The sequence below is a fragment of the Thermobia domestica genome, chromosome 2 (assembly GCF_964235325.1).
Source record: "Thermobia domestica chromosome 2, izTheDome1.hap1.1, whole genome shotgun sequence".
Classification (NCBI taxonomy): domain Eukaryota; kingdom Metazoa; phylum Arthropoda; class Insecta; order Zygentoma; family Lepismatidae; genus Thermobia; species Thermobia domestica.
In genome coordinates this window covers 194572701-194586958 of record NC_137455.1, presented here as the reverse complement: position 1 = coordinate 194586958, position 14258 = coordinate 194572701, and the positions used below count along the sequence as shown (strand labels likewise).

Genomic DNA, 14258 nt, shown 5'->3' with positions numbered 1-14258 from the left:
GTATTATGAATGGGAATTGCAAAATCGCTTTTGTTTCTGGTATTGTATGTATGAATGTCACTGTTGCATTTAAGAGACGGTTTCAGGTATTTTCTTATAAAGATTGCCGTTCGTAATATATATAAAGGAAAGGCAGTGGGAGAATTTTAAGCTCACGGAATATTCTTTTGCATGATACTCTTGATTTTGTACCTTTCATTGTTCTCAGTACCTTTTTTTTTGAATCTTAAAAATTGTCTTACTTTCTGCTGCGTTTCCCCAGTGTACTATTCCATACGTAAGTAGACTCTCAAACTGACTATGATAAATTACTTTTAATGCTGATATGTTGAATGATGTTTTCACACTTTTTAGGGCATAGTGCACTTTACAAAGTTTCTTTTGGAGTACAGATACGTGCCTATCCCACGTTAGTGTATCACTTACCCAGAGTCCTAGAAATTTCGTTGCTTTAACGTTATCTATAAATTTATTTTTAATAGATATGATTGGATTATTTACATTTGTATTTCAAGAGTGATGTAAGTTTATTACTGTAGTTTGATCGGTATTTAATTTTAATTTATTATTTTCAAGCCATGAGTTTAATTCTTCTATTGTTTGTTCGATATTAACTTACATTTTACTGTCAGTGTATTCAGTAATGGCTAGACTTATATCGTCAGCAAACATGGTTGGTTTGGCTGTTTTTATGTAAGATGGAAGATCATTGATGAAAATTATAGAGAGAGTAGGGCATAAAATCGAGCCTTGTTGTACCCCGCATTTTATTGGTTTGATGTCAGAGGTATATTTGGAACTTATACCCCGCTGATCCGTGTAATCAATTGCAATGGCTTGATTTCTATCTTCTAAATAGCTTCGGAACGTATTTAAGTAGATTATTTACGTAAATTTACGTAGATTATTGTATTTGGTAGAAGAAAGAAAGTTGGGGAAGATTATGACGACATTACCTGCATGCAAGTGAGTTTCCAATATGTAAAATCGTTGGCATTTTAAAGTATGTGATTATTTGAGGACAAATAAACACCATATGAAAGGCCAAAATTTATCGCAGTAAGTTGTATCTTTGGCAAAGTAACTGTTAAAAGAAAATACGTTTTTCTGACAGATTTCAAGATTTATGAATACATAAGATTTAGTGCGTTTTGTTACACTCTGAAATGGCATAACGTAGCAGATGAATTTTTACTGTAATTTCAATAATATGTAAAGTATAATTTGTATAACACATATAATATAGAATAATTCGATTTGCTTCTACAAGTTCCAAGAAGAATTTACTGATTCTTTTTGAAATTTATGATCCTCTTTTTTACGAGTGACCGAAGACGAGGCTTAACATAATATATGTTCATTTTGGGTCATTGTAGGTCAGAAAATGGTGGATTTTATTTGTCCTGTTTTGCCTTTTTTGGCGATTTTTTGTTTATTGGTCTTTTTTTTAAAGCTTTTTATAGGTCTTAACGTCTTGTTTTACACTTCATCTTTCGACAATAAATTTACTGGCCATTAACTCGAATCACTATCACCTCTTAAACATCTTTTCTTTAGTAAAGAAAATTAAAAAATAAGGCATTCTTCAACAACTGGACTGATAAGACCAGATCTGCAAAATCACAAGTAAGATAACGAGGCGTAACAATGTCCTCCAGCAGGGGTATGAGAGTGGGGAAGTTTTCGTATTTTAGTTTGAACTTCGGTTTGTGGAAGGGCAGACCGTTAAAATGCCTAAAATTAAACCTAAGAAAACTTCCTTTTTGAGTCAGTTTGTGTCTAAATTTGGAGCAGAAGTTTTTTCTAGGGATGGAAATATTCTTTTCTGCAAACATTGCGAAGTAAAAGTGAGTGCAGAAAAAAATATTCCATGTTCAGTAGCACGTTGGACGTGAAAGCAGCTTACCTGGTCGCGGAGAAAAAGGAAAAACAACTTCTGTTAGGACAAAGTATTAGTGGACATACTAAGTCGTCTCCGTTTTACAAAGATCTTTGGAGTGCCTTAGTTGGAGCAAATATCCCGTTGGCAAAGATAAACAATGAAAGTTTCAAAATGTTTTTGGAGCAGTACACAAATCAGAAGATTCCTGACTAGTCGACCCTCCGAAAGAAAGGAGTATGTGCACCGTTGCACCGTTTCTTTCAACTGTATACTACCAGAATCTTGTATTTCTTGAGCATTATAATATTAAATATCTAATTCTAATTACATTGGATCTTATTTTTACGTTCTTTTTTCCACTTTTTAGTTCCTTTTTCAGATATTTTTAGGTCTTTTTATAGGTCCTTTCTGGGCAATTTTTAGGTCTTCAACTTCCGAGTCCTAACCATCAATATAAAAAAGTAGTGATAAACTACAAATTTGCAAATACATTACACCAAGCTGGTAAACTACTACAACCATTTTGCACATGACAATAGTACAAACAGCTATAATAAACAATTTAACTCAATCTAATTAATTTGCCTTAAAGTATATAATTAATTGAATTTTGATATTTATTACTACTATTTTTGCATATATCATTTTACGCATATTCGTTACTTCATTATATGCGATATTAAATGCGTTAAGGTTTATGTATTAAATAGAACTTACGCACTTCTATGTATTAGCATTGTAATTACTTGCTGATACGTTATTTATTCTCACTCTTTTGTTATATTTCATTTCCTTAACTTGTATTAGATAGATACATGGAGGTTAGCCGGAATCATACTTCTGCAAGTTATGGATGCGTCAAAATATCAAATAATGCTTTTGATAAAGTGGATACTTTCAAATATCTAGGATCCATATTAACCGACCAAAACCATGTCCACAAAGAAATTAAATGTAGACTAAAACATGGAATTCGTGTTATTAATCAGTTCAAAATCCTTTGTCGTCGGTAATTTTGTCGAGAAATATGAAGCTTAAAATATGTAAAATGATAATCATGCCTGCTGTAATGTTGCAAAAAATGGTCGCAAACTCTGAAGGAAGAGCGTAACAAGATTTGAGAACAAAATTTTGAGACAAATACTCGGACCCAAGAGAAAGGGAACGGGGAATGGCGGAAACTTCATAACGAGGAACTGCATAATTTATACCGTTTACCAAATACTGTTATGATCTTCAAGTCTAGGTGGCCCAGTGGGCAAGTCATGTAGTCAAAATGAAAGAATGTATTAACGTTTTCAAAGTTTTAAGCAAAAATCCAATCGGAAAACGACCATTAGGAAAACCTAGGTGTAGATAGGAAAACAATATTAGAATGGATGTCGCAGAAATAGGAATACAAAGTAGAAACTGGATCCAGTTGGTTAAGGACAGAAGTCAATGGAGAGCTTTTGTGAACGTGGCATTGAACCTTCTGCTCTCATAGCCCATAGAGTTACCTAGTTAGTTAACTTATTAGAAACATTATCTGACAGGTTTTCTCAGAAAAACACTCAACTATAACTACGTATTTACATTCGTCTGACTGCTTTCTGGTACATGGAGAAAATTGAACTTGTTTACAGTACAAATATATAAATTGCGAATCTGTAAGACATAGGAAACTTAGAACCAGAAATTTTAAAGGACTGAAAAATCATCCAAGGTTGCTGCCATTTGCAACTTTTGAAATTTCAATGTTCCATATACAAAACTGTTGTCGTATGTATCAGAATTATATATATATATATATATATATATATATATATCGGCTTCCCACATTCTGGAGTCAGGGAAATCATGCATTTTGCGTAAAATGTCATGGAAAGTCAGGGAACGTAAATGTACAAGAGTAACATTCTTCTTTTTTTCTTTTAATTTAAAATTGTTTCCTCTATCAGTTGCACAGATTAACATGTGAAGAGGACCACAATGATACCGCATTCTCAATGATGACAGTGGTGCAGTGTTGCTATTTCGGGCTGAGGCAATGAGGTACTGTGTATATATTTGTATGTAAGACAGATGGGAAATAATTGATCTCTTAAAAGCAGAAATCGAAGTATGACTTGTCATCTTCGTTGACATCGGTTTTAAGAATGAAAAACTACTGAAAGAACTGAAAGCATCAGATAAAGATAAACTAGCTTTCAGGCTTGACTGTCGAAACCTTTTGCTGGACACAATGAAGATGATTGTGGAAAGGGGCCCTCTGAAGTACAAACTGGTAGTGCTCTGTCAGTTTTAGATCCAGGCTAGAAAAGAACAATCCAGAACTTGCTCAGACTAGGATGAAACGCATCCTACGGACTCTGCATGAGCATAACAAAATATCTGATACTGTAGCTGAGAAAGCAAAGTGTCAATTTATGTCTTTCTGTACTGAAATTCAGGGGGCCTTGACTTAAGAGAATACAAAGAGAAGTTTAGCAGCATCAGGTTAGATGACTTCTTTGTAAAAGTAATGTCCAAGAAACAAGAATATTCTGATTTGTGGCATGCTGTGAAAATGTATGCCCACGACATACACGATTTCAACCCAGTCAGTGGAGGGTGGGTTTTCAGTCAATAAGACATTTATTGTAGAAAACCCAATAGAAGATTCTGTGGTAGCGCAGAGGTGGGTGCATGATGCAATTATGAACCATGGAACTGTAGAATCTGTTCCTGTTGATCGAAGAATGATTCTCCTAGTTCGTTTAGCTCGGAGACGCTATGATGAATACCTTAAACAGAAACGAATCAAAAGTAAAGAGGAATGTAAAATCAAAGATGAAAAAAGAGAACTAAGTACTGAAGTAAGAAATTGAAAGCAAAGGAGAAACAAATGGAATAATGTTACAAACAAGAACAAGATACTCTCACAGAACAAATTCAAGAACTGAAAGCAAAACAAAGTTCTGTTTAAAAAATGTAAATGTGAGGATTAACATGTCTCAGAGTTGGCAATATTAGGACTGATAGTGGGCCATGGTGGCTTAATGGTAAAGCGTTCGCCTCTGGTGCATAGAGCCTTTGGTTCGATCCCAGCTCGCGACAGGTGAACTTTGTGCTGGACAAACACTGTATGCGTCGATTTTCTTTGGGGTTCTTCCGTTTCCTCCCACTTTCTTCATTCACCATGTCATTCATATCTCATAATCACCGTTTCTTTTAGCCTAGACGGTATAACCGTGGAACGTAACACTTAAAGATTTCATTTCGTTTCATTTTAGGACTGATAGTATTGGGTCTTCAGGGAGAGTTGACAATATATTCTTGCCTGCATATTATATTGCTTTTTATTTTTTCAAGCCAAGGAAAAAAAGTCTAATTTGCAATCTCAAGATATGTGGTACTGTATCATACATATATTATTCTATACTTACGTGATAAATTTTGTGTGGATAACAATTACTCATATTGAACATAACAAATATGTAAATGGTAATTAAAGGAGTGTGTTGGACGGCTATAAGGATGGAGAAGGCCGTTAAAAAAAGTGTATGATAGAACTTACCCCGTATCTTTCTATTTACATTCAAGAATTTGTCAGAGGAAACAAGAATTTGTATCAGGGAAAGTCAGGGAAATCGATCTTCACTTTATTATGGGAACCCTGTATATACATATCTGATATACATATATCAGAGTAACTATATATATATATATATATATATATATATATATATATATATATATATATATATATATATATATGTGTGTGTGTGTGTGTGTGTGTGTTTTGTTCTTAAGCAATTGGAGTATATCATTAAAGCAATTTTCGCTATTAATGATATAATCTAATTGCTTAACAAAAAACATCAAAATCTCTGATATACAGCATTTCCGAATATAATTTGGAACTAACATTTGCGTAGGGGTAAGAAACTTGTTCTACTATCTATAAGATCCAGCAACGCTTTTAGCATGGCAACATTGAAATTTCAAAAATTACATATTGCGACCACGTTGAATGATTTTCAGTACTTTCAAACTTCTGCTTTTTAAGTTTTCTGTATCTTATAGCTGTATCATTTATATTATATATTTGTATTCTAAAGTGAAAGTGGTTGCGGCGGTGGCGGCAAACCGTTCATCTCAAGCGCGTTCGGTGTCTGGTTCGACCCCAGCTCCCTCCAAATGGGTTTTGTGAGTTCCCCCCTTTTCTCCCACTTTTGTAATTTCGCCATTACCATCCATATCATCATCACCATCTCCCTTAGCCATGGTGTATAATCGTAGGATGTTAAACTAAAAAATAAATAAATGAACTGCTCAGGAAAGATTATGGTATGTCACATTTTCTAACTTTCGAGTAAACTGTAAAAGAAGGTTGAACATTCCCCTGCAGTTCAATGCAATGGTAAATACCGAACAAGCTTTCCCTGCTACCTGCAAACACATTTCCAAAATTAAACTATCTACGCACTCTTCTGGGTTCAATCTGAAACCATTCTACTTAATAACTCAATTTCACTGGAAGTGGCACTTACCATTTTGTTCACTTAAGACCGCTCAAATAAAGTAGAAGTTTAGTTTTCTCCATATACCAAAAAGCAGTCAGAAGAATATAAATGGTATCAGTTTAGTGTTTACCTAAGAAAACTTGTCGGACAATGTAAAAGATTAACGCATCAACAAGCAATAACTAGCTTATTATTTAATACAATATTTCTTATTCAATATATTTTTATTCAAACACACACACATGAGATAGCAATGCATTTTTCTAAAGATATACACGTATTGGCACTTTAAATAAATATATATGTATTTCATACGTTTGTGTAGATAGGTATATAATAAGTTTGAATACATATTCGTTGATAAGTAATTATTATTAATAATTCATTAAATGACTAAAACACTGAGCCTTACTCCTGAAGCAGTACACTTACAAGTACCGTACTGAATAAACATACATTAATTGGAATGACGTACGCATAAGTACTCACTAAAACGCATAGAAATATCGGGTAATTGAACACTGAACCAACAATAACAATACCTAGATTAGGATAGAGAGGGAAAATTTGAATAGGATGACCAATTTTACTTAAATTTTAGCTTTACAGTTATTTGAAGTCTTTAGATGGCAGAGACTCGTCTTCGTTATAGCGTATGTTGAAAGCATATGAGGTCGAAGCAGGATACAGGTAGCAAATGTTAAGAAAGTAGTGTATAAAGTGTTCATCACAGTGTCACAGGAATATAAAATAACCAAACAATTCATCACGTATTAATTATAGACTTAGATGTTTCATCATGTATTTTGATAATCCACATTATGCCTTCGGTGATGTGGTGAAGTGGAATCACAAAGATTCTCGTGATCTCTTTGTTGAATGTTTATATTTGTTTCGAATCATGAGTTACAGTAATTAGGAAGACAACATAAGTTTTTTTTTTTTCTATGATGCATCTGAATCACGATATCTGAATAATATACAGGTGTATTTGAATTCATTGCATGATTCATGGCTTCTCTTCCCCATATAGATCTTCATCCTTGTGATTCAAGTTTCAATAATTGCACTATTTTGTAAACGAGAATTTCAAATAGCTGTACAATAAAATGCCTGGGCTCTGGAGCTGCATTTAACAAGAATTTTAAATAGCTTTATAAGAAAATGCCTGGGCTCTGGAGTTGCATTTAAGGAGAATTTCAAATAACTCTATAACAAAATGCTTGTGCTCTGGAGTTGCATTTAACGAAATTTTAAATAGCTCTACAACAAAATGCCTGGGCTCTGGAGTTACATTTAATGTTCAAATAGTCTATAACAAACTGTCTGGGCTCTGGAGGTGCATTTAACGAAATTTCAAATAGCTCTATAACAAAATGCCTGGGCTCTGGAGTTGCATTTAAGAAGAATTTCAAATAGCCTTATAACAAAATGCCTGGACTCTGGAGTTGCATTGCATAAGTGCATACTTATTTCCCACTTTTTAACTTAAGTTTTAATTCATTTAACCATCAGCGCTTTGCATACTATAAAATAAAAAAAAAAAAGTGCTACAGAAAGTCTCTTACTTTTAAGGAATTCATATTTCTCAAACCTCAGACATCCTATTAGAGAGCAAGAGAGTAATACTTACTCAGATATACATGTACAATGTTAGATATAACGACGTATGGTGTTTACTGGGTCAGCTACTGGGTGATATTGCTTAAAAAACGTTGACAACTCATTATAGTTTCTTTTTGGTATCAGATACAAACATATCATGAACTTATCTCTATGGGAACATTTTGATTCTTCCCTTCTCACTGCTTAATATGCCTTTTAGTATCTAAACTACTACTTGTTTATAATATCTCCCGATACTTTTGAAATGTCAGCCCGAAAATTTAAGGTATAGTTGTTTCACTAGTTTAATTCTTTCGTTTTCAAATCCGTACATTTTTGCTCTATTCCATACTCAAAATTGTTCAAAATCATTTTCGATGGGATATTAAAGAGTATGAAGGAATAGTTGACTGATATTCCTTTCGAGAACCCGAAATGTAGCTGGAAGATATTTTTCAAACAATAAAAAAGAACAGCATAAATGTTGACACAAAGAATAGCAAACAAATATAAATGTAGAATTGATACACACCATTATCAAAATGAATTTGTCGGCAATTTTTCAAAATACATGTAAAAGTAAAATATTGCTTCTGATATTGATTGAGTAGAGGGGAAAATGATGTGAAATGGTTTTAAAAAAGCTGTGAAATCACAGAAGTCCTCTGGTAGCCACAAACATATAGAGAATATGTCAATAATATTCCTATTCTTAATGTAGTACATATTTAGGATAGAAAGGACGAAAGAGAATTATCAGGGATGATGAACACAGATACAAGTACAATTTCTTGAAAGAGTACATGTAATTTGAACACCATTTTCAAACTACATGTTCACAGCTTAAGAGCATCGGTGCTAAAATGGGAAATTACATTACAATAAAAATCTTTGATCAAACAAGCGAAATTATCGTTATATTCTCGATTCTTTTGTTTACACGAAAGACACTTGTAAGATTGAACAAATGTATAGTGAAATATCAAACATCAATTACACCAATGTATAAATAACGAAATTTATCAAATATTAAGTATCTTTAATATTATGATTTACTTGTAAATGAAATTAAATTTTTCAGTTTTACGTCCCACGGTTATGCCAGTTAGGCTAAAGGAGACGGTGATGATAAGAAATAAATGAAATGGTGGAATGAAGAAAGTGGGAGGAAACGGGAGAACTCCCAGAAAACCCACAAGCACGGTGTTTGTCCACCACAAAGTCCATACGGCGCAAGCTGGGATCGAACCAGGGATCCCAAGCATCGGAAGTGAACGTTCTACCATTGAGTCACCGCGGCCCCTATGATTTACTTGTAATTAAAAAGGAAAACAAAGAGTGCCATTGCCCATAACATTTGTTAAATATTCATAATCGTTGCTTTCAGCATTCGAACAGCATTTCCTTCAAAAATAATTCATCATGTTGGTAGTCGTCATCCAGAGCATCGTAACTTTCCTTTAATTAAGAAATATGATTTTTTGAGATAATAAATATTGTAAATAGACTGTAAAAATGATATCATACTAAACATTAAAAAACATTAGAAACTTTGTAGTATCATAATCATATATCTACTGCTGATTATGTAATATCATTACTATCCAACCCAACTCAATGAATGTATAATTGAAGTAATAAATATTTAAATGTAAAATCTCTTAGGTCATTTATATTTACTATTACATCTATCGATTAGTAACGTAGCACGTACCCGAAGAGCTGACGAAACCGGAACGGGAGAAAACCTCTACGGTTAAGTTTTCGAAGAAGTTGCTGTTTTAATAATTACAAAAATTAGGGGAAAAAATACATGGCCAATATTTAATAACATAAATTTGTTTAATTCAGTACTGTTTTTAAATTTTCAAGGCTTTTGGCTTACCTGAGACAACAGGAATCCATGCAACAGGTATTCCTTTAGACTTCAAGTTACTAACTAGAGGACGAATTTTGCCGAACACATACATGAAATTAATAACACTAAGAGCTGGAAATCATTTGGTAAGTATATATACGTTTTCCAATTCTTATTATGTACGTTTTTCTAAAAGTTTACAGGAAGATCAACAAGACATAAAATTTCAGATATTTTTTTTCCATTTCATTCATTATCCAATACTTAACATGGGAAAATTTGTGAGGAGTAGATTATAATATCTGGCTATTTACTAAACGATAGCAAAGAAAGTCAGCTTCAAACTGTGGTTGCAGAATGGAACATTAGATACCCTCAAATGAAGCACCACCTATTTTCTGTTAATAGCGAGGCCATTAATTTAAATTGCTATATGTTAATAACATCTTTGAAAATTTACAAGACAAACCTTAAAATCTTTGTATTAAATTATAGCATATGCTTTCAAGGCTTCTCTGGCCCTTTCTTCGATGTATAGTACGGTATTCCGCTACGCTACTAAATTTCTGACATGATACCGAGGAAGGTTCCAGAGAAGTCGTGCAATCATATGTATTATAATTTAACATACAGATACTAAGGTAAGATGCATTTGTCTTGTAAATATTAAATATCCATGTGTGACCTGAATTATGATCTTAAGTAGCAAAAAATTATTAACGAGTTTGTTTAGCTATAGTGAGATGCAGTAATACAAAAATGGTTTAATTTTTAAAAAATAATGTATTTTCCTTACAGAAATAGGTTTGTTGCCCTGAGGCAACAATAAGCATTTACAGTAATACATATTAATATTTTGTACATGATTGAAACTAAATAGTAATTTGAATGTCAGATATGCTCATTGGACAAAATTAACTGTATGTTTATTTTTTTAAAGTATTTTCAGGAATCTATATTTTATATTAAAAAGCAATATTCCCCAAGATATAACCTTACACAGTGTGGAATGTGAGCAAACAGTTCCTGTCCGGTGTGAAGCACAGGCTCATGTTACATTTCAGACACTGAACTTTTGTGATGCCTACACATTTTGGGTTCTTACATCGTCCTTTCTTTCCCACAAATGATGGCCAATGTCCAATATGGTCCATTCTTACATCGCAACAAGAATGGGCTTAGTAGGTTCTTTCTTTCTCTTCTCTTGATAGAGACTCAGTTGCAGATGAACTTGATCTCCCTCTTTTCCTCGGGAGGTTTTTCCCTTCCTTGCATAAACTTTGGACAACTTTTGATTTGAATTCAAGAAGTGGCATTTGCTTCTTTCTTGGTATGCCCGTAATATTGCCAACTCTTCTGTATTGGAGCCATCCATTGATACGTACCAAATCCAAGAAGTGAAAGAATATAGGCAGGTACCACTTCTTTGACCGAATATCTATGCGATACAAGCCAATTAGTGAGTCAATCAAGTCTATACGTCTCATAAAGGTATTGTATGTAGTAGTATTGAAGGGCAAGAAACACTTTTTTTTCTGAGATTTGTCATATCTCTTTACAGTACCAATGGGTTGTGCAGAACAGAATAAAGACAACAGTGTGACAGTATGCGGTTGTTGTGCAATTTGAGAGCACGTAAAGTCACTCCAGCCACCACTGCTTCCTGTTCATCATATGAATCTCGACCATTTTGTTCAGGCTGTCCCTTGTTAGACAACAGTCTCTCAGTCTATTCTCCCTCATTGTCCCCAGAGAGAATATCGCCAGTTGTGTGTTCCGGGTTTGCAACAGTTACCAAACGACAAAAGATCTGAAGCATCACTTTCTACTAGTGGAGTTTTTCCTAAATTTCATTTTCCATAAAATAGCAGCGGATCCATATTTAACCTGTGAATAATAATTTACTATAAATATGCGTGTGACAATAGGACAACAAAATAAATAAGTACATAAAGTTTTCAAAATTGAAAGTGTATTAGTCAACCATTTTTGTCCACGAGCTTTCACGTCGAAAATGGCCTGAAACAAGGAGATGCGTTGTCGCCATTATTATTTAACTTTGTTTTGGAATACGCTATAAGGAAAATCAAAGATAGCAACCAGGGCCTAGAGTTGAACGGTATTCACCACGTTATGGCATATGCTGATGATGTAAATTTAATAGGGGATGATAGGAGAACAATAGAGATAAATGCAGAGACCTTATTAAACGCTTGCAGGGACATGGGTTTAGTAAATGCAGAGAAAACTAAATACATGGAAGTGCGTCGGGACCGGAATACAGCAAATTATGGATGCGTTAAAATATTAAATAATACTTTTGATAAAGTGGATAGTTTCAAATATCTAGGATCAATATTAACAGAGGAAAATCATATTCACGAAGAAATTAAATGTCGACTAAAAGCAGGGAATTCGTGTTATTATTCGGTTCAAAATCTCTTGTCGTCGTGAATTCCGTCGAGGAATTTGAAGCTTAAAATATACAAAACGATAATCATGCCTGTTATTCTGTATGGTTGCGAAACATGGTCACTTACCCTGAGGGAAGAACATAGACTGAAAGTATTTGAGAACAAGACCCTGAGACGAATATTCGGACCCAAGAAGAACGGGAATGGGGAATGGCGGAAACTTCATAACGAGGAACTACATAAATTATATGGTTTACCCAACATTGTTAGGGTCGTCAAGTCTAGGAGGCTTAGGTGGGCGGGTCATGTAGCTAGAATGGAAGAAAGTAGAAACGCTTTCAAAGTCTTGAATGGAAGACCAATCGGAAAACGACCATTAGGAAGACCTAGGTGCAGATGGGAGGACAATATCAAGATGGATCTCGCAGAGATTGGAATACAAAGTAGAAACTGGATGCAGTTAGCTAAGGATAGAAGTCAGTGGAGAGCTTTTGTGAACGCGGCATTGAACCTCCGGGTTCCATAGGCCATAGAGTTAGTTAGTTAGTTATTAGTCAACCAATGAAGCTTGGGTAAGTCTTACAATGAATTGTACACACAAAAAGAAAACGTAACTTCAAAATTGTCATTTTTCCTTGGAAGCAACATGAAAACAATGTTGCATTTTTTAGTTTTCTACTAAAATGTCACACAATGGTTGTGAGACATCACGTTTTATGAAGAACTTCTGCACCTATAGTTGAAGGCCAGACAGGTCTACGCATCTGACTCGGAATTACCTAATGTTGCTTTGAGTCAAAATAATAAATATTACTGTTTCCCTATAAGCTATTTCTTGTAGTTATAAAACAAGAATACTTATATGTTTCAAAGGTACTCACCTTTCTAAAATATATTGTCATAATGATTTCCTCTTCAAAAAATCATGTTCAATGACATTCAAACACACACAATGTACTGAAGCGCGCGAATATACAGAACAAATTCTTGCATCTCATATCAAGCCTCTATACTTCGAATAAAGTCCACTAGAGGCGCTTCAAATCATGAAGGCTGTTTGATAACTTCGAGTAACAACAGGACGTTATGATTCGAGTGATGCTATGGTAAATGAGGGGGATGACGTAGTACGTTGCTTTAGATTAACAATAAGTCATACAAGGATGCGCTTCCTACATAATTCATCCGTAAATTTTTGAAAATTCTTTATTAATTGCATAAACGCAAGCATCGGCAAAATTCAATAATTAATTTATAATTATGTAATAAAATAAAATAAGAAACTTTCAAGATTTGTGAATCTATTCAGAAGTTACCAAAATTATTGTGAGGTATTTGCTTATTTTGAATCAACTTCTATCTGACTTGTAATAACAAGTCCTATAAGCTTACTTTTGCCACATGAAACTAAATAAAACAATAAATTCTAAACAGAACACTACAATTTTAAAGCTCTACATTTGCCAAATAAATAAATTGCAGTTTCGCCATTGTATCAATGTTCTTATCAAAGACGCTTTACATGATACGGCTTTTAACTCATTTTGAAAGTAGGATAACATTTATTGTAAACAGTAAATACAACCGAACTGTAATAAATTAACAATTTTGGATTCACAAAACAGTCCTTAAACACAATGTCTTGGGGATCTCATCCTAAGAATCAAGATATTGTTACCAATTCCCAGGTTCATTTCCCAGGTTCAGGACGTAGAGAGTCCTGTATATCATTCGTGGTCTTGGATTGTCAAATTGTATTTTTAAGGCTATTAATGTCAGGGAGAACTTGTTTCAAATATCCTCTATTTCAATAATATCTGGTGAATTGAAGGACTACTGACTGTCCACTCCAAGGATGTTCTCACACACTCAATACTTCAGGTGACCTAAAGGTATTTTGACGAGTATTTTGTATGGATCCAGTCTCATGACACTGACGCTCCTACTAACCGATTATTTTTCTTGAAAATGAAGCCTCAATTGCCAATCGTCACTAAATGTCCAACGAAACT

At 33.9% G+C, this 14258-nt stretch overlaps 1 protein-coding gene across 5 annotated transcripts in view; it reads left to right on the top strand.

Annotated features, from left to right (window-relative positions):
- The window catches only part of LOC145678343 (very long-chain-fatty-acid--CoA ligase bubblegum-like), a 140798-nt gene that overhangs the window by 103468 nt on the left and 23072 nt on the right, over positions 1 to 14258 (top strand). For all 5 annotated transcript variants that reach the window (XM_081748381.1, XM_081748380.1, XM_081748378.1 and 2 more), the window contains one exon: positions 9847 to 9978. In XM_081748381.1, the coding sequence (XP_081604507.1) occupies positions 9847 to 9978 (132 nt within the window). The remainder of the gene's footprint in view (positions 1 to 9846; positions 9979 to 14258) is intronic.